Below are 21,531 nucleotides of genomic sequence, written 5' to 3' on the forward strand. Positions count from 1 at the left end.
TTGTTTTAAGACCCCAGACACACTGATATGGGACATGGCCTGCTCAGAGCCCCGATTTGGATCCATGATTACTTTCTACCAGGAACATGTGAAGAGTCGAGTCATTACTCAAAAGCCACAAACTCTTGTGTAGCTGAAGAAAAAAAGTTGTAGAACCGACAAAGACTCCTTGTCACAGACTTAATCTTAAGTGAATGACTTAATCCATTCATTGGAGGAAATTACAGAAGCAGAACGATGTTGTATACATTGAACACGTGATTCACCATAAATATGTCTCTAAATAATGTTCATGTTTCATAAATACTCTTCCTCTGGCAGATGTGAATGAGTGTGACTTGAACCACAACATATGTCTACACGGAGACTGTGAGAACACGCGTGGCTCCTTCATCTGCCACTGCCCACCAGGCTTCCACGTGAGGAAGGGCACGTCTGGATGTACCGGTGAGGACCACTTGCAACAACGTGCACCCTGGTTTTGAACATTTGAACATTTGTCTTGCTCATTATGAGTTTGATTTTGACTCTCATCATCATTTAATATGTTAATGCTCTGTTCCTGAAAAACTATACCTCTACTTTCCCATGCATTCACTTTTGTTTTTTCTCTCCCATGTGTCACGCTAGACGTGGATGAGTGTGAAATTGGAGCACATAATTGTGACATGCACTCCACCTGTGCTAACAGCCTCGGCAGTTTCCACTGTGCCTGCCGCCCAGGCTGGTTTGGAGACGGTATTGACTGCTCTGGTATGACCTTGCACGAGAAGCATTCCAAAATCTTTCGAAAGTTCTAAACTGTTGGAAGGAGACGTCAGAGGCTGGGGAGTACGGTGGCATGTCGGTACATCATTATTAAATGCTGATGTCGTGTTATCCTATATACGTTCCAGATTTTGACGAGTGCAGCAATGAGACTCACGTGTGCAACGTTCATGCTAATTGCATGAACACCCCCGGTTCTTATCGCTGCCTTTGTCAAGATGGCTTCTCTGGGGATGGATACATCTGTACCGGTATTGTTCTCATTCTGTGGATCTAGACCTTTATCTACAAAGCAGCTGTTAATAAATATGATTTCAAAGAGTTTGTTTTACTTATATTCTGCACTGCCACCACCTCCCAACCCCCCACACCACAAACCAACCCAAACACTATTAATTATGATGAAACTCTTTCTCTTTTAACTTTTTTTTAATCATTGACTACGTATAATCAATTCCACTACCTTGTTATGTCGCAAAGCAACAAGATGGTCGGTATCACATCAGTGCAATTGAGTGATCCAACTGACCGAAGCTGGTTGTTGCCAAAAAAATTAGCTCTCGGTCACTAAACAAATCAAAAGAAGGTTGGAAATGTGTTCATCGTATGATCTCAAAGTCACAGAATCATCCTGAACACAGACAGGCCTTTCATCGTTGTCGATGTTCCAGAACGCAGGAGGCACCACTATTTTATCTTTGACTTGCATGTGAGCTGAGATCGATTTCAACGCTTTTGGTTTTGAACAACATGGACTAATTCTTCACCTAACAAAGCCTCATCTACCCCACTCCCTCACTCCTTGCAATGTTTGTTTGCAGATCTGGATGAGTGTGCGGAAAACGTAGAATTGTGTGAGAATGGACAGTGCTTGAACGCACCGGGTGGATACCGCTGTGAGTGTGAGATGGGATTTGCTCCCTCTGATGACAGTCGCTATTGCCAAGGTGAGCACTGATGGGATTTATTTTTTACTCCACAGAGTCGAGGTATGTGGAAGTGCTGAATGACAGGGTCGCTTGTCAACAGAATGACAGGATGAGAAATCATACCTGTATGAGTTGCCCTGAATATTGTCCTATCGCGACATAATTGCTTTCGGATGTTGTAACGAACATGCATTTTGTTTATAGATATATTTACCAAACAACCTAACTGAGCGCTTCAAATTAGTTACAGGTGATTGGTCAGAAAACTCTGAGCTTCGCTCATAAAACATCATGATGATGAATAAATATCTGGAGTAAAATGGGTTGTAAATCTGAATCGGGCATCAAAAACCCAATGGCCTCTTCATGTCCTCAAAAATTGTGAAACATTGACTTCAAGCACCAGACAATAGACACGGAATTGGATCATATGCTTTCCCAGTACGCTCACTTCCAGCAAGCTTATGAACATCTGGAATGTACAACTATTGGGGGATGCCTCTTTGCGGTGGTTGCACCCCCCCCCTCCCCCACCCACACCCCAGCAAAGTCATGGGCCAAATATTCCCCACTCTTCCCTGCTGCCTGGATTTGTCAGGTTATGGTCAAAGTGCCGATCTCCAAGGACTGGCCCACTCTCTCTTGTCTCTATGTCTGCCTGTCTGCCTGTCTGTCTGTCTGTCTGTCTCTCTCTCTGTCTCTCTCTGTCTCTCTGTTTGTCTCTCTGTCTGTCTCTCTCTCTCTCTCTCTCTCTCTGTCTCTGTCTATGTCTATGTCTATGTCTCTGTCTCTGTCTCTGTCTCTGTCTCTCTCTGTCTCTCTCTGTCTCTCTCTCTGTCTCTCTCTGTCTCTCTGTCTGTCTCTCTGTCTGTCTCTCTCTCTCTCTCTCTGTCTCTGTCTATGTCTATGTCTATGTCTATGTCTATGTCTCTGTCTCTGTCTCTGTCTCTGTCTCTCTCTGTCTCTCTCTGTCTCTCTCTCTGTCTCTCTCTGTCTCTCTCTCTGTCTCTGTCTCTCTCTCTCTCTCTCTCTCTCTGTCTCTCTCTGTGTATCTCTGTGTATCTCTGTGGGTCTCTGTGTGTCTCTGTGTATCTCTATGGGTCTCTGTGTATCTCTCTCTCTCTGTCTCTGTCTCTGTCTCTGTCTCTGTCTCTCTGTGTCTCTCTCTGTGTCTCTCTCTGTGTCTCTCTCTGTGTCTCTCTCTGTGTCTCTCTCTGTGTCTCTCTCTGTGTCTGTCTCTCTGTCTCTCTCTCTCTCTCTCTCTCTCTCTCTCTCTCTCTCTCTCTCTCTCTCTCTCTCTCTCTCTCTCTCTCTCTCTGTCTCTCTCTCTCTCTCTCTCTCTCTCTCTGTCTCTCTCTGTCTCTCTCTGTCTCTCTCTGTCTCTCTCTGTCTCTCTCTGTCTCTCTCTGTCTCTCTCTGTCTCTCTCTGTCTCTCTCTGTCTCTCTCTGTCTCTCTCTGTCTCTCTCTGTCTCTCTCTGTCTCTCTCTGTCTCTCTCTGTCTCTCTCTGTCTCTCTCTGTCTCTCTCTGTCTCTCTCTGTCTCTCTCTGTCTCTCTCTGTCTCTCTCTGTCTCTCTCTGTCTCTCTCTGTCTCTCTCTGTCTCTTTCTCTCTCTCTCTCTTTCTCTCTTTCTCTCTTTCTCTCTTTCTCTCTATCTATCTCTCTCTCTCTCTCTCTCTCTCTCTCTCTCTCTCTCTCTCTCTCTCTCTCTCTCTCTCTCTCTATCTCTCTCTCTGTCTCTCTGTCTCTCTGTCTCTCTGTCTCTCTATCTCTCTATCTCTCTATCTCTCTATCTCTCTATCTCTCTATCTCTCTATCTCTCTATCTCTCTATCTCTCTATCTCTCTATCTCTCTATCTCTCTGTCTCTCTGTCTCTCTGTCTCTCTGTCTCTCTGTCTCTCTGTCTCTCTGTCTCTCTGTCTCTCTGTCTCTCTCTCTCTCTCTCTCTCTCTCTCTCTCTCTCTCTCTCTCTCTCTCTCTCTCTCTCTCTCTCTCTCTCTCTCTCTCTCTCTCTCTCGTGGCCCTGGCTTTATAAAAGCAAGAGTACACCATCTTATTTGTGAGGCATCTGATGTCGTTCGCGGGAGATCGATCAGCTATCTCTGTGCCATGGACTGTTCAAGCAGAACTGCCTGAGGTTAAACAGCATCAACAGCAACATTTGGAATGTACTCAAATTTCTCCACTTGATGGGTGAGGCGTCAATGCGTGTGCGTCCCTCGGATGGACGTTAAACTGGACATCTCGTCTGCTACCATGGTGAATGCAGTTGGTGGAGCTTATTAAAGACCCACGGTGTTCTTTGCAAAGAGTAGGCGACCTAGCACCGGTTCCCTCAACAAATTACTCATTCCTGCTCGAACTTACAGGGGGGCACTGCATCAGCTGCACTGCCGGAACTGATGCAAACCCGCAGCCACATGACGCATACAAATGATGACGACAATGTTCGGCTTGACAGGCAGCACATTGACTATAATTACTATCGATGATTGCCAATCATTTGTAACTGCTGCTCGAAACCTCATGTGTATGTGAAACCTTTATGCTCCAGATATCGATGAATGCACATTTCACAACATCTGTGTGTTCGGCACGTGTCAAAATCTCCCTGGAACATTCCGCTGCGTGTGTGATGATGGCTATGAACTGGATCAAAGCGGTGGAAACTGCACGGGTAGGCCTCCAATGATCACGCTCATTATTCTCTTTTGTGTTTCTTCTTCCTCCTCTCTTCTTCTTGTTTTCACTTTAATTTCGCTCACTTTTGTTATTTTTAATCTCGAGTGTTGTTGTTTTCACCACGACTTGACCACTACTTTCATCAACCGTGATGCACTAAATTTAAATCGCGGCATTAAACAAAAATCAGGGTCTACTGAGGTTTAAGGGTGTTTTGAGTGACTGTTCCTCCTGATCAAGGTGAACTTCAGGACGTGCGGTCCTATTTTTTTATTTTTTTTATTCAAGTAATTCGATCTTCACCATTGAGTGATTGGGCTAAAAAAAAAGTTACACAGCATAACACGATTTCTCAAAAAGTTACAGACTGATTCGGACAAAACTTGGTGGACAGGTTGGCGGTGTGACGAGGACGAATTGATTCGATTTTGGTGAAGATCAGAATCAGGTTCCAGAAATGAGAGTTTTTTTAAATCTAAGTGATTCTTCACCATTGAGAAATGGGGCCAAAAACGATATCAAGCACAATATTTCAAAAAGTAGTGGACAAGTTGTGACAAAACGAGGTGGACGAGTTGGTTTGGTAACGCGAACAAGCCAATTCGATTTTAGTTAGGGTCTGGATGCAGATCCGCCCTATCAGTGGGATACAAAACATAAACTGTTCAGCCTCGGGGAGGTACGCGCTCCACCGAGTGCTGTTTTCGTTTGACAAGCTATGTATCATGACCATGTATTTTAGTCTTCGTTTTGGAAGTACATGTACTTGGCCTTCTCCAAATGTTGGAATTTTCTTTTCCTTTTTGAATTCGAAAGCATTTCTCAAAAAAGAAGTGGCAAGTACGCTCAGCTTGCAAAACAACGTGCTTTGGGCCTCGGACCAAAGTGCTTGCGCATCAGTTTGACAGATCATCAATGACTGTACCGACCGGTACATTGATCTTTTGGATGATGTGTTTGCGTTTAGCTTTGTCCTAATGCTTTCATCTTTTAGATTTTATTGAGAAAAAAAAGGTATTTCTCAAAAGACAACAAGTCCTAATAGCTAATTCTTTACCAAACCAACTCCTCTTTCCACCACCCCAACCTCCCTGTGGGTCATCATTAAGATTGAGGGATCTCTGTCATTCCCTCCATCTATGGATTTTAAATTTAGCTTCATTTCTATTTGCGAGTTATAATTATAATGTTTGCTACAGGAGATTAAATTCACTTTTCCGATGCTTGTTTGCTTCCTGGTTGACATGATCACTTGCTGACCCTCCACTCCATTTCCTGCCATGATGATCCATAACATTCCAGATATTGATGAATGCACTGACCCAGTAAATTGCATTAATGGTGTTTGTGGAAACACACCTGGTGGCTACAGCTGTGATTGTCCTGCTGGATTCGACTTGAACCCCACTGGTGTCGGCTGCGTAGGTGAGAAGCAACTTCTCACTTTTGTCGTCGTATTCATTATTCCTCACCAAATCGTGTACTCCGACACCTTCCTCAACCAAATGAGTGAAAAAATAGTTGTTCAGAATCGGTGTTAAAAATAGGAATCTTTTCTTCTTCTCTTCGCATTGCAGACACGCGTGTCGGAAGCTGTTATTTTGAGCCAGAGCCACGTGGGGACGGGGGGTTCAGCTGCAGTGCTGAGATTGGGGTCGGGGTGAGCCGAGCTTCCTGCTGTTGCTCCCTCGGCCGTGCTTGGGGCAATCCATGTGAGCTCTGTCCACCGCCCAGCACAGGTAAACCCAACAGGCAGGTAACACTGGGACATCTGTACCTGAAGAGACCTCTGTTGAAAATCGCTGAGCTGTCTTTAGGGGCCTTGTCAAATAATTGTAGCAAGAGAGCAAAGAGATCTAACAGGATATGGGCAGTTGGTTTTGCGGTATAAGTTTCACCATGAAAAACAAGTCCTCATTCTTTTTGGACCCTTTCTTTTTTACCTTGTCTAAAGTTCATGTTGGAGCTTGTATAACATCATATGCAGTATAAATAATTTTGAAGGCTTTCGGTGTACTTTTTCATGAATTACGTGGATAATAGGAGACAATGTACAAATCAAGACAGTGTATGGGATCTTGATGATAAAAGACAACTTTGCTTTTCTTCTTCCCCTTCATATTAAGTTCATTTTCTTCTTCCCACACTCCCCCTCCAACCCTCACCCACACACAGATGAGTACAAAACGCTGTGCCCAGGAGGAGAAGGTTTCAGACCTAACCCTATCACCGTCATCCTCGAAGGTGCACGCACTGACCCAGGCACCAACGATATAAGCATTCAAATGTTCCAGGAAATGGTACACTGCATTGGTGAAAAGGTGCCAAAAAAGGTCGAGGTTTTGCTCTTTGTGCCACCATTAGCGAGTGAAATCTGGAAAGAAAAGAAAAACCGAGATGACACAGCTAACTGGTTGAGGGTTTTGTTTGTTTGATGTGCAATAAGACTGTATAACACGTTTAGGGTTTCATTATCGGATCGAAGGTTCTCTCTTGGATGAAGGACTACATTACCTGCTCAAGGTGTTTTACTTTCTTTGAGGTCATACTCTTCAACTGAATCGAACTGGGACTGCCGCTTTATGACATCACTATCTTGATTCCTTACTTGATTATGGTTGTTTTGATCAGAATGCTGATGGGAGCGTGGGCCATTTTCAATGGTAAATCGTTTTTTTATTGTTGCATTTCAGCAGATTACTTTTCTTTTTTGGAGTTTGTTTGAATCTCACTGTTTGAGTCTTTGAGTTTCGATAGAAGTCTGACCCTCAATAGGTGGTCCAACAGGGTGGTGCAGAGGTAGCGCACTTCTCTCTGAGATATCTGTCCTAGGTTCGATTCTCAACCCAACTATATACTGTCGGATTGGGACTTTGCAGGCAGGGTGTGCCGTCCACCAGGTGGATGTTAGGCTGGATATGTTATTGCATTACACGGTGGACGTTAAAACCCCCACGGTGTCCTTTGCTAAGAGTAGGCGAGCTACCGCCTTCACCCTGAACAAATTCCAAATTCCTGCCATCTTCAATTGAACATCAGGCCTGGCCAACCGATTCGTCAAAGATGGACCAAAAACAAGGTGTGATTAATTGTCCCATAAAGGAAGTAGGCGAGCAGAATGGCCTGGAGGGATGCACACTCGCCTCTAAACTGCCTAGTTTGGGTTTGAATCTCTGCCCAGCTACAAACTGTCATCCTGGTAATTCCCAGGCAGAGTGATTCATCAATGTGTGTGCTGTCCTTCAGATGGACATTAAACTGGGCGTCCCATCTGCCAACATTAGTTGGTGTCCTTCACAAAGAGTAGGCAAGCTATCATCATCACCCTGAACAAATTATAAATTCCTGCCCTGACTTCCTTCCCATCCGGTGTTGTAATGCTCACCCTAGAAACTGCTTCAGCAGCACCAGTGCTCTGTATAAGAGCATGGTTCATAATCTGATTTGCCAAAGACGTCGTAGTAGATTAACCCTAAACTTTCAGGTAGAACAATTGGCATGATGAGGAAGCAAGAGGTGCCTGCCGGCATTTGCTGAGAGGTGTGGAGACGTCATTTTGTGCGTTCGTGTGATTAAGAATACCCACACATCTATTTTACTTTATCTCATCTTGAACAGACATCAATGAGTGCATGGAGCTTCCAGGGCTGTGCCAAGGAGGAAGTTGTCTAAACACATTTGGGAGCTTCCAATGTGTCTGCCCCCCTGGATTCTTCCTCAACGAGGAGTCGCGCATTTGTGAAGGTGAAACCTGATGTTGGGGATTGTGAAAGTAAAGATCGAAAGTCGAGCCAAGTGCATCTTCACAGATTCCTATTACACAGTGGCCAAAAGTGACGACTTTTATTTGGGCTCATGGAAGCTCCATAGAGTTAACATCATTTCCACATTTTAAATATGCTTAAAAAATGACTGCTACTGATGGAACTTTGATCAATTTTTTTGAGTATAACCAGAATATTACAATCTATTTAGTTCCATTGGGTGTGTGGGATCTCATCAATATACGACTATTGAGTTACATGGTGACTCGTTCCTGAAAATGCCAATCTGACCAAGAAAATAAATATATTTTTTCAATCCAAACATCAAAATCCAAAAAGGCACTAACGCTGAATGCTTATGTGGGAATCAAGTGCATTCCTACACAAGTGTGAGCGTTTTCATCATGGAGCAAATGCCTTGTTGCAATGCCCTCAATGGAATAGGTTTGGTTCCCATGACTGCTCAGCAGGGGTATGGAAGCACCTGGAACCGGATTTGCACCTGTGCCACCCTCTGTTACAGTTCCGCTATGGAAGCATATCTCGGAGATAGGAAAAGCGTGCAGAGCGTGCCGAGCAATACTGACGTGAAAATCCTACCCCAAAAGCCTTAAATAATGTGCTTTGTGCCATAGAAATACCCTTTCTCGAAAGCCTGGGACAATGAGACCCAGACATTACACCACTTGTGAAGTTTTTACCTCTGCCACCGAAAGTGGGTGGAGGTTATGTTTTCAGGCCTGTCTGTTTGTTTGTCTATTTGTCTGTGAGCAGGTTATATCAAAAAGTTATGGACGGATTCGGACGAAACTTGGTGGACAGGTTGGGTGTGTGACAAGACGGAATTTATTTGATTTTGGTGAAGGTCTCGGTCCAGATCCAGATGTGAGAATTTAATATATTTTTTCGTGATTCTTCACCATTGAGAGATAGGGCCAAAAATGATATATAGCATGATGTTTCAAAACGTTGTGCATGACTTATGGCAAAGCTATGTGGATGAGTTTGTTAGGTGACAAGGACGAGCCGATTAGATTTTGGTTGAGGTCCAGATGCAGATCTGGCCAATCAGTTGGATACAAAACGTAAACTGTTCAGCCTTGGGGGGGGGGGTATGTTGGCAACCGAGTGCCACCGTTCTCTTTAAAACTGCAATTCAAGCCTTTACTTGGATAAAAACTTTCCCCCCAAAGCGAAGCAATTCCCAGATTGTCCTCAGTGTACCGCAGCATTATTAACCATTGATAACTGATTCACAATTGGGTTTTTAAATATAATTGACCGAGGTCTGTACTAATTTTACTTACGGTACGAATACGATTATTTAAATTACCTTAATGACCCTCAGTTCCGCATCCCACCCCCCCCCCCCTCCACCAAGATGTGTCCAGGGTGGCTCCACTTTATACAGTACTTGTACATTATATTTTCCCACTGCAGGCTTGATGCACTTCACAGGTTTCGGACACCATGGAGTAAATGTCTTGCTTTCAAAATTGAGTTTACAAGTGTGTGAGAGGGTGAGCTGTGTTGTGTTGTGTCTCCATTTCTCCACAGATGTGGATGAATGCACTACCAGCCCTGGAGTCTGTGGCCCTGGCACCTGCTATAACACCTTGGGAAACTACACCTGTGTCTGTCCTTCAGACTACATGCAAGTCAATGGCGGCAACAACTGCATGGGTGAGGTTCAGGTTAATGGAATATTGGGTACGTGGTGACAGATGCTCACCACCATCTCAGATCCTCCCCTTTACAAAACCATGATCTTTTCGACCCTCGTTAACCTCACCCCATCCCAAATTCCTCTTTCTTTCAAATTTCCAGTTTTCTCTCCTGAGAGTTTCCTTCTGTATCCATCTTGTCCACACCATGCATCCTCTCCTGCCCCCCATTCCTCCCCACCTCCATTGTTTGTCCAAGTCTCCCTCGATTTTGTTTCTTCACCGAGACATCGTTATCGTTCCCTCCACCCCCACCCCAACTGCTCTCCATTGTTCCTTTGTCCTGTTACGTCCTGATACATTCAGTATACCAACTCTTCCACGAGCCTCGACTTTGTATACAAAATAAAGTAAATTTCTCTGAAATGATGACTATAATATCTGATCACTGTAGTTCATTTTCCCTCTCCATCTGTTTTCTTAATGAAAAAGCAGATTCACCTCATGTCCTTGTGATAGCCAATCAAGAAAGGACACCAAGAGGCAAGACAAGACCTCCTCCACAGAAGTTACTGGAAATTTGCACAACATGCATTTGCTGTTTCACGGTGCATGTTTTCACAAAGAACAAAATTATGCAATAATCACATGTAGGAATTCTCAATTTTTTTCAATTTTGAGTTTCGTTTCCCCACTGTGATAAAGTTTTCCAGCATTTCTTCCACATTGCTGACCTGAGATGAGGCTGACTATCATCATAAGAATGTCTCTGCATTAATTGAACTTGTAGGTGATGACATCATCAGTGCCCAAAACAAAACTATTTCGAGCTAAAAAAAATAAGCTGAAACTTTCATCGTGTTTTGTTTTAAAGAGATTTGTGCAATAAATTCCTGATAATCAAATGCATTTTAAAGTGGAAATGCACTTCAGTGTGTATGTATATTTATATATTTTATATATTTTTTTATATCTACCTGAATGGATGACCTTTGGTGGCAACTAATGCTGTGGACCCACTGTTAGAAGAGGTTATGAGATTGAAGGGTCAAAACCTTGATGATGGACAGTTCCCAGCTGATGATCTGGATGGCTTATGAATCGGGTACTATAACTGAAGCAATTCTTCAGGTGTGTGTGTGTGTGTATGTTTTGCTGATGTCATAGTGATACGATGGTTATCTTTAATTTGATCTTTTTATACAAGATTGAGGCTCATGAAATAGCGAGGTGATTTAGGGTAAAAAGGTAACAAACTGACACAGTGGGGTGATGATGGCAACAGTTGGACACCATGAACTGGTCGGAGGAAAAGTGGCAGGGGAGAGAAAATACAGTAACCTGGAAGTAAAAGGGTGGGTTAAGTATGGTTAAGGGGTAGAAAAACATTGCAGGCCACGGGAGATGAGTTGGTTGTTGTCCTCGTGGGAAAAGTGGGATTGAATGACCTCGGGAAGGTGGTTCCACAAACGGGAGTAAGGAGAAACAAAAGAGTTGAGGTGTGTGGTAATCCTGGATTTAAGGAGGTTAAGCAGGATGGGGTGACTGTCGGGGGTTAATCAGACACTTGACATGTCTGGTTAACATGACACCAGTTTAGTTTGTTTACAGAAACGTCATGTCTATTGATCTTTACATGATATTCTTACAAATCGTGACCCAGTTTCATGTCATTAGCCAACGTCGAAAATGTATTCCGCAATCAAAAGTGACTTCTGAGTATACTGTTTCTCTGTCATTCACTCAAACTGTTGTGCTGTTGTTACAGACATGCGCAAGAGCTTTTGCTACAAGAGCTACAATGAGACGTGCGAGAATGAACTTCCTTACAATCTCACCAAGAAGATGTGTTGTTGCTCATATAACGTGGGAAAAGCTTGGAACAAGCCATGTGAACCCTGCCCAGCACCCACCACCTGTACGCATACCCCTGCACTAACCATTTGCTCATACAAATGACGTCATCAAAAATATTCATCACAACTCCCAGCAAATACATTTGCTACAACACCAGCATTGCAATTACTTGCATCATCAGAGAACAAGATTTTGAATAAAGCTTACCCATGTTCTGTACCATCTTCTCCCAACTATTCCTGTCCTCAGCTCAATACACTCAACTCTGTGGAAACCAGTTGCCTGGCTTCATCATCGATATCCACACTGGAAAACCAGTTGGTAAGACTGCATGGCACCCAATATGTCAAGCCAAGCAGCTATGCAACACCATTCATGCCGCACCCATTTTAAATTCACCCAACCAGTGGGCACCCAATGAGGATTCATACAACCAGGACACACCCATTCAAAGCTTACCCCCTCCGGACACACGCAGGGCAGGAGGAGATTGGGACCATACTCTGTGCAGAGCATTGGTGCTGCTTAAGCAGTCTCCTTGGCAACTGGGCACAATCCTGGATGGGTCGCCATTCCGACACAGCATACCAGCAAGCTGGCACTCATTTTGCCGACCATGGAAGGATGACAAGTCGAGTTAACCCCACCTGGTATTAATTCAACAGCTGAGCCGGATTTGAACTCAGGACCCTGGGATCCAAAGCCCACCACCCCAATCAATAAGCCAACACCAGGCATACGCAGGGAAGACCATTCCAAAAATAATTAAGTTGAGAATGTACGCAACAGTAGAGAAAAGAAAAAGAAAGCATCGGTACATTCTATGCTTCTCGGGCTGTCAGCATACTTAAAAGGTATGAACCCTTACTTTTAACTGTCGAGCCTGGGTTTGAATCTCAGCCCAGCTATAAACTCTCTCCCTGGTGTTTTGCATTCAGTGTGAGGCATCAATATGTGCACCGTCCATCATTAAGCCAGAAGACCCATATGCCAGCACTGGTTGTTGGTGGACGTTCAAGAGCCAATGGTGTCTTTCACAAACAGTAGACGAGTTATCGCTGGCATCTTAAGCAATTTTCAAATTCCTGCCCAAATCACCTTTGGTCGAACAGTATGTGAAAGACATGGGCCATAAACTTTCACCTGTCAACCTCACAAGAAGGTGGGAATAATTGGAGCATTAAACTAGTAGTAGTAGTAGTAGTAGTAGTAGTAGTAGTAGTGTGGCAGCATGGTCTAGAGGTACACACATTCGCATCTGAACTGTCGAGCTTGGATTTGAATCTTAGCCCAGCTATAAACTGTCATCCTGGTGTTTCACAGGCAAGGTGATTCATCAATGTGTGTGCCATCCCTCGGATGCACGCTAAACTGGGCATCCCATCTACCAGCATTATTTGGTGGACGTTAAATATCCCACGGGTCCTTTGCGAAGAGTAGGCGAGCTATCTCCGGCACCCTCTCCAAATTGCAAAATTCCAGCCCACACTTCCAGTGTTGGAGTGGCGACCCATCCAGGATTGTCAGACTCGCCACAAAACTGTTTTCGGCAGCACCGACACTCTAGGTAGAACATGGTGCATGAATGAATGAAAGTAGTAGTATTAGTTGTGTGCTTCTCTTTTTCTTTCCCGAGAACCTCATCTCCTTTCTCTTGGTCCCTTGCTTTCCTTAATCTTTTCACCTTTTTTGCTCCAATCTCAGCTGTAAGTCAGGTTCTGGGCTTACACTTCATGTGACTATGTTGTCTTGCAAATGTTTAACATTGAAATAGAGCTGTCCAAGACTCTTATTGATAAATAATAACCTTTGCAAACCTACATGTTCTTTGAACACTGCTCCTTTTGGTTTGTGGACCATAATAATATATTGTGTCTGTGTTTGTGGAGACATCATAATTCACTTCCCTTATTCAACCATCCAACTGTTCCCACCACTCCTGTTTTTGCAGACATTGACGAGTGCAGGGACATCCCTGGTGTTTGTTACAACGGAGTGTGCATCAACCAGGTGGGAAGCTTCCGTTGTGAATGCCCGCTGGGATTCAGCTACAACGATCAGCTCCTGCTGTGTGAAGGTGAAGAAAAGATGTCTCTTGTTTTCACCTTCGTAATGAGGTGTCGTGGAGAGGTCAATTAATGTATTCAAGTAAAATTAGAATAAAATAAAACTTGAGAGTTCGTAGAGTTCCTTACCCCATTCAGTCTTGAGAAAAAGGACATGGAAAGGGTCCTTTCAACTCTTGCTTTCCGTTACCAAGCACAATTTATAAATCCAAACATGAGCACGTTTCTGAGCACGAGCCACCATTTTGTCTGAATCTCAATATTCCCCAACGCTGAGCACGCGAGTGATAATTTGATTGGTCGATATGATTGAAAATGCCAGAATATTTTGTCCAAGTCCTGCTAAACGAAAGGGTTTTGAAAGTGCATCGATCTTGGCCCAGAAGTCTTGGTGTTTTGCACTCTTATTGATAAATAATAACCTTTGCAAACCTACATGTTTTTGGAACACTCACTGCTCCTTTTGGTTTGTGGACCTTAATATGGCAGCCATATTGGTATTGAGACTTTCTTTCACGAGAAGTGCATGAGTCGAGTCGATATATATATATGTGTGTGTATGTGTTTATATATACATACATACATACATATACAGTATATATTGTTGCGGGCCGGGTATTGGCTGCGAGCACGACCGCTAGGTGGAGTAGTAGGGTCGCCTCGACCGAACACCCGGAATCTAGATCGCACCTTTCAGAAAACTCCGACAGGTACGGGTCCCTTACAGGACCCTGAGTCGTCAATAAATCAACCACGTGGGACAGGGTTATTTTCCAAACTTCAAAATACCTCGAGACCCACGTGGCGAACTACCGAGTATTCACACCCTCGACGGGACTCGAACAGGACAAGTCGTTTCCTTGCTCGACCCGTGCGTAACCCGAGCGGATGGTTGCCGAGGTCTCGTCGGTCCAAATGCACACGTTGCCGCTTCCCAAATTTCCCAACACGCACCACGTTAAACCAATAAAAGAAACACAAAAACGAGCTGAAGCATTTAACAGGGGATTTATTTATAATGGGGAGGAAGGAACACACAAAGAGCAGAGTTAAACCGACTATAAAGAAATGAAATCATGTGCAACACAAGCACTTAACAGTTCCTACGTAAAGACGGGCCCACAGACGCACACCCAAAACAAACAGACCCAAATGGTCTTTATTATCCCTTCGGCTCGGAGGGAAGTCGAGCTGAGGAACGAGAACGTGGCAGGCTACCTGGCCGCGAGCAAGCGGCTGGATGGACGTCCACCCCCTCCCGGAGCTCCGGTCGCCAGAAGATGGACCAGAGCAGCCAGACGCAGACGACGCCAGCGACGAGATGAGGGCAGAGAGCCAGACCACGCCAGCGATGAGATGAGGGCAGAGAGCCAGACCACGCCAGCGACGAGATGAGGGCAGAGAGCCAGACCATGCCAGCGACGAGATGAGGGCAGAGAGCCAGACCACGCCAGCGCCGAGATGAGGGCAGAGAGCCAGACCACGCCAGCGATGAGATGAGGGCAGAGAGCCAGACCACGCCAGAGACGAGATGAGAGCAGAGAACCAGACCACGCCAGCGACGAGATGAGGGCAGAGAGCCAGACCACGCCAGCGACGAGATGAGGGCAGAGAGCCAGACCACGCCAGCGACGAGATGAGGGCAGAGAGCCAGACCACGACAGCGACGAGATGACGGGGCGCAGATTGTTTGTTCTCTGTTCCTTCGTCCCCTTTTCTGGCGCGGTTCCCTCATCGCCCAATGGCCGCAAAATAACGCCAAGTCTGCTGATTGGACCGGGGGGGGGGGCGTGACGGCCGTCGCGGCGGACCGCCCCCCAAACAGGCAGAGGAATATTATCCTGCGTGGGCTGTGCTCATTGGACGACCACCGGGGAACTCACTCGCATCTCCCTGATTGGGCGAGAGCGACATCAGTTCCTCGTGAACTCCGCCCACGTACATGTACAAGTCATTTGAAATAAAATAAAGGTTTTAAAGGTTGTAGAAAAAGGAAGTTTGCTGCCATTGTTACACCTCTTTTACACCAACTTATTTAACATGTTAAAGGGGAGCCCAAACACTCAGACCACCCCAACACTAATATATCCCTCGATACCCCTACAAAATGCAGTATATATGATGCGTCTTTTTCTGATTTCTGAATTATAAAGTCAGTGAATTTGTGATTAAAGGTCAAACTCTTCTTCTTCAGATTTGTCATGACATCACACCAGGAAGTAAATCATCACATACATACTGTTTACGAGTTATATTGCAGAACAATTTAATTCAACTGGCAAATAATTTTCGATTTTCTACAAATATGCCAAGTTGAGGCATCTTTGGTCCATCCATATGCCTGGTGTTGGCTTAATGGTTAGGGTATCAGGCTTTGGATCCTAGGGTCCTGAGTTCAAATCCCCCTCGGCTGTTGAATTAATACCAGGTGGGGTTAACTCGACCTGTCATCCTCCCGAGGTCGGCAAGATGAGTGCCAGATTGCTGGTATACTGTGTCGGAGTGGCGACCCATCCAGGATTGTGCCCAATAGCCAAGGAGACTGCTTAAGCAGCACCAACGCTCTGCACAGAGTATTGAGTCGAAATTTTCACCATAGATGCAACTACTCATGTCGGATGTCTGAATGATAATTATTACATCATAGGTCACGTGGTGTGGCAACCATGTTGGAAAAATGGAAAAACTTTGGACCTCTGTATCTCTGAAACCACATCAAGGAAAAAAATTAAACTTGACACACGGCAAGTACTTCTCATGGAGAATAAGTGTGATTTTGTTTTTTTTTTACGTCCTCGGTGCCTTCGTTATGATGTCATAATTGCATATGTAGAATGCTACATCTGATCAATATGAAAATTTTGAGGGTCAGCTGGGGATAAAATGGTCCACAGAAACTAAAAATTGATGTCGTCATCGGTCACGTGATTCAGCAGCCATATTGTTATATATAAAAACTAGAACGGGCACTCGGTAGAGCACATACCTTCGCAGCCGCAACTTTTTTCCGGGCACATTTGAAAAACGTCATTTTAAAACGTCCATGATGTCACAACTGTCAGTCCGATTGGCGTCAAATTTGGTGTGTAACCTCCTTGAAGGCAGTCCAACAAAATGGAATGATAAACACTGAAAAATTAAAAAGTTGAAAAATGACGTCATCTTTTGACGTCATTTTGACGCACTTCCGGGGACGTCACGTCCAATCGGGGACTACGATTCTGAAAGCTCGTAGTTCACTGAACGTTTTAACGTTGGTTTCATGTCAATAGCTCTATTAGATCTGAAGCTATGCCTACAAGTATATTTTGACCTTGAGTGTGACCTTGACCTTGACTACAGAGTTAATTGGCAAAACCTGTACATCAATAAACAGATATTTTGGTACTGATCCTCATGCCTGGATTTGGGAGACTAAGCTTGATAAATTATACAGATATTTGAATGTAAAATATCAGGACATTTTAGCCACAATTGAAAAACGTCATGTTCAAACGTCAATGACGTCATAACGGTCAGTCCGATCGAAGTCAAATTTGGTGTGTGGCGTCCTTAAGGTAAGTCCTACAAAACGGTATGATCAAAACTGATGAGATCGAAAATTGAAAATTTACGTCATCTTGTGACATTATTTAGACGCACTTCCGATGACGTTACGTCAAATCCGGCACTACATATCCAAAAGGTATCTCGTCATGGAACAATATGGCGGTGGTTGCATGTCGATAGCTGTATTATGAAGGAAGTTATGCTCAAAAGAGTGTTTTTGACCTTTTCATGACCTTGACCTTGACCTTTGACCCGATCGCTCCCAAAATCTAATCAAATCGTCCTTGGATACTCACGAATCATCCCACCAAATTTCATGCAATTCGGTTTAATACTTTCTGAGTTATGCGAATAACAAACAAACACACATATTCACAAATAAATAAATACACAGTGACCAAAACATAACCTTTCGCAGAATGCGAAGGTTTAAAAAAACTTCCAAAATCTTCTCTGAAGTGGCTAAACATATGGAGGCGAGATTTTACAAGTGTGACCGCCTATCTATGAGGAAAAAAAGATTCACACATATGATATCGTTGGTCACATGGTTTGTCAGCCCTTCCCAAATTTTTGGATTTACCCAAAAACCTATAAAAAAAATCTTTCTCCACAATGGCTGGACAGATCGAGGAGAAACTTCACACAAATGTTCCCCAAGCCATGGGTGTACAAGTTTGCGAAGGAATAATTGATAGGTCACATGGTTTGGTAGCCATATTGGATTGAAGAAAAATATTTAATGTTTTCTCTGGAACCACTTTGTCAATTGACATGAAACTGCACAATTATGATCTAGTCGTGATGCGGAATACATGTTTTAAATTTCAACTTGATTGGACTCATGGTCTGGCAGCCAGAATTATTTAATTTTTTGATCTGGTTTCTTTTTGATTTTTTTGTTTGTTTGTTTGTTTGTTTGTTTGTTTTTGAATAAGGCTCACTTGGCTGTGCATTGATGCATATGAGGGTAGATGAGTAGCAGCTGAAATGCAAATCCTATCCTGATTCCTCCTGATGACTTCATCTTTGCTTTTTGCTTGTTCGGGTTCCTTCTGATGACTTCAATGCAGGACTGTACCTATTTGGTCTTCCATTTGATTTGAATTGAATTTATTTTTATCCAATTCTAAATTCAATTAAATAAAGAAATTAAAAAATGTCATGGGTCAGGTGTCCAATCTAAGCGGGATGTCTTGGTATCTGGTCATCACTGCAAGCAGTTACAAAGTGGCAGTTCTAATTATGTCTCCAATTAATTACATAACACACCAGTACACAAATTCCACAAAAAATACAATGCACAAAACTACATTACACAAACACCACACAAAAGTCCTGGTGAGGGTCTGCAATCTCTGATTGCTCTTTTTCTTGTTGCATATGTATAAGTGAAGGGAGTGGGGGGGGGAGGGGGAAAGGTGTTCATTTGAGAAAATTAAAACCAAGGAAAGGAGTAAGAGTGAGGATGATCGGTGGTGGGGAGAAGGGTGTGAGGGAAGGGGATAGTCGGGAGAAAATGTGAAGGTTGGGATAAGATAGGGAAAAGAGAAGGGAGATGCAAGGATGATATGGGGTGGGGGTGGGGGGGGGGGGTGGAGGAGGAGGAAGGGTCAAAATTATTGCGATAAGTGATTCTCTAAAGAAAAAAAGGCTCCCACATATCATAGCTGCATCAATTGATGTTTACTTCTCAAATCCAGGAACAGGGATTCTCATGTATGTACTATTTGTGAGCAAAGGGCTGACCTTGCGTAGCCTTTCATGGTTGATTTATGTGGCTTTCTTTCACTAGAAGTGCATGAGAGGAGTCGATATATATATATATATATATATATATATATATATATATATATATATATATATATATATATATATATATATATATATATATATATATATATATATATATATATATATATATATATATATATATATATATATATATATATATATATATATATATATATATATATATATATATATATATATATATATATATATATATATATATATATATATATATATATATATATATATATATATATATATATATATATATATATATATATATATATATATATATATATATATATATATATATATATATATATATCTCTATATCTATATATATATATATATATATATATATATATATATATATATATATATATATATATATATATATATATATATATATATATATATATATATATATATATATATATATATATATATATATATATATATATATATATCTATATATATATATATATATATATATATATATATATATATATCTATATATATATATATATATATATATATATATATGTATATATCTATATATATATACACATACATATACATATATATATATAATTTTGCGTGCTAATGGACATATATATATATATATATATATATATATATATATATATATATATATATATATATATATATATATATATATATATATATATATATATATATATATATATATATATATATATATGTATTGTTACGAATTTGGAATTCAATTGCACACAACATACAGGTTCCCTTAGTCAGCTATGTCGATAAGTGCATGTTCCCAAGATAGCTCACCTTCCATTGTTTAAATGTTTGGAAATCGATTAGATGCGCTGCGGATCGATTTAATAGTTAGGGAGCAAGCAATGGAGATGTCCTTCCCCCTCTTCTGCGAAAAGGAAGAAGAACCCTGCCATCCCGTGACGTCAACAACTCCCTCCCACCCGTGGTTGAGCGGGGGGTGGATCACGAGGGCATGAATCACGCCGGGTGCGGGGGAGGGGATGCAAAGGATAAAGAGGACATCTTTTTTATGTTCGTGAAAAGAGTCCCGTGGGAGTCCCGTGGTAGGGCTGAGTTCGTGGGAGTCCCGTTCCGAGTCCCGTGGGCAGAGTTCGTGTGCTGAGTCCCGTGGGAGGAGTAAGCTTTTTTTGCTTCGGAGAGAGCAGTCGTTCAGCCATCTGGTCCTGCTTGGCTTGTTTGGCTTGCTTGGCTTTGAGGCCTTCGGAAGCTTTTTGCTTCGGCTGGCTCAGTGAGCTTCGGCTGCTGCTTTGTTTTGGAAGGAACTTGAGCCGGTTGTTCGGCTCGAGCTGCGAGTGGAGGCTTCTTCCTCTTCTTCCTCTTCCTCTTGGTTCGTGGAGCTTGTCGTTCTCCATTTTGTTTCCCGGCTTGGTGCGACGCGTCGGCCTCTTCTTGGAGTTGGGTCCTCGGGGGAAGCGACGCATCGACAGGAAGGATCGGCGCCTCATCTCACCGGCATGTGTTGAGAAGCGCGGGAGGATTCGTGGGAGCTCGGGAAGGAACGCGGCTCACGGCGATTTGGATCCAGCTCGCTCTCGCTGGAGCCCGGGTCCGGACAAGTTGAAGACCACACGAGGTGGAAAGGTTCGAGTCAAGCTCTGAGTTTCAGCTCACCTGTCCTCTGAGCTGGACCTCGTGATTAAAGGCCTCAGCCACCGTTTAGTGTGCGTGCGTGCGTGCGTGCGCGCGCGCGTACGTGTGTCCGTGGGCCCGTCTAATAAGTAGGAACTGCTGTTAAGTGTAAATGGCTGTACATAATAAGTAGACGGTTGTAGTTCTTTTGTCGTGCTTTTGTTGCTTACATAATTGCATACGTGTTTTGCCTTATTTAATTGCATACGTGTTTCATTATAATAAATGTCCTTGTATTGTGTGAATGTAAACCTGCTCGCTACGTCCATTCGCTCATTGACTGAACATTTCGTGTGTTGGGAGTTAGAAAGCCGTTGGTTTGCTGTAATAGGGGGACATTTGGACCGACGGTTCTCGGCGATTACGCTGCTCGGAATCGCGCATGGACAAGCTCGCCTCGGCGGTTTGTTCCGTACGAGATCCATCAAGGGTGGAATACCCCGGTAGTTGGATCACGTGGGTATTTTAGGTACATTGAAGATTGGCAATCGACCCTACCCCACGTGATCTGCCGATTGGCGAATTTCGGTTCTTGTACAAGGACCCGTCGCTCGGTGTTATCCGGGCGGCGATCTATGTTCCAGGCGATCGGTGTCGGGCCGACTCGACTTGCGGCTCCGTTCAGAGCGGTCGGTTGGCGGCTGACCCCCCGGCCCGTAATAATATGTATATGTGTATATATATATATATATATATATATATATATATATATATATATATATGTATATATATATATATATATATATATATATATATATATATATATATGTATATATATATGTATATATAT

At 43.1% G+C, this 21,531-nt stretch overlaps 1 protein-coding gene across 1 annotated transcript in view; it reads left to right on the plus strand.

Annotated features, from left to right (window-relative positions):
* Positions 1-21,531, plus strand: part of LOC147030806 (fibrillin-2-like) — a 332,975-nt gene that overhangs the window by 241,632 nt on the left and 69,812 nt on the right. The window contains exons 31-43 of the mRNA XM_085875239.1: positions 322-447; positions 631-753; positions 897-1,019; positions 1,590-1,715; positions 4,252-4,374; positions 5,682-5,804; positions 5,957-6,118; positions 6,555-6,623; positions 7,998-8,123; positions 9,701-9,826; positions 11,576-11,725; positions 11,914-11,985; positions 13,616-13,741. Of these exons, the coding sequence (XP_085731365.1) occupies positions 322-447; positions 631-753; positions 897-1,019; positions 1,590-1,715; positions 4,252-4,374; positions 5,682-5,804; positions 5,957-6,118; positions 6,555-6,623; positions 7,998-8,123; positions 9,701-9,826; positions 11,576-11,725; positions 11,914-11,985; positions 13,616-13,741 (1,575 nt within the window). The remainder of the gene's footprint in view (positions 1-321; positions 448-630; positions 754-896; positions 1,020-1,589; positions 1,716-4,251; positions 4,375-5,681; positions 5,805-5,956; positions 6,119-6,554; positions 6,624-7,997; positions 8,124-9,700; positions 9,827-11,575; positions 11,726-11,913; positions 11,986-13,615; positions 13,742-21,531) is intronic.

The sequence above is a fragment of the Eptatretus burgeri genome, chromosome 3, assembly GCF_056783735.1.
Source record: "Eptatretus burgeri isolate ZD-2024b chromosome 3, Ebu_testis_v1, whole genome shotgun sequence".
Lineage (NCBI taxonomy): Eukaryota > Metazoa > Chordata > Myxini > Myxiniformes > Myxinidae > Eptatretus > Eptatretus burgeri.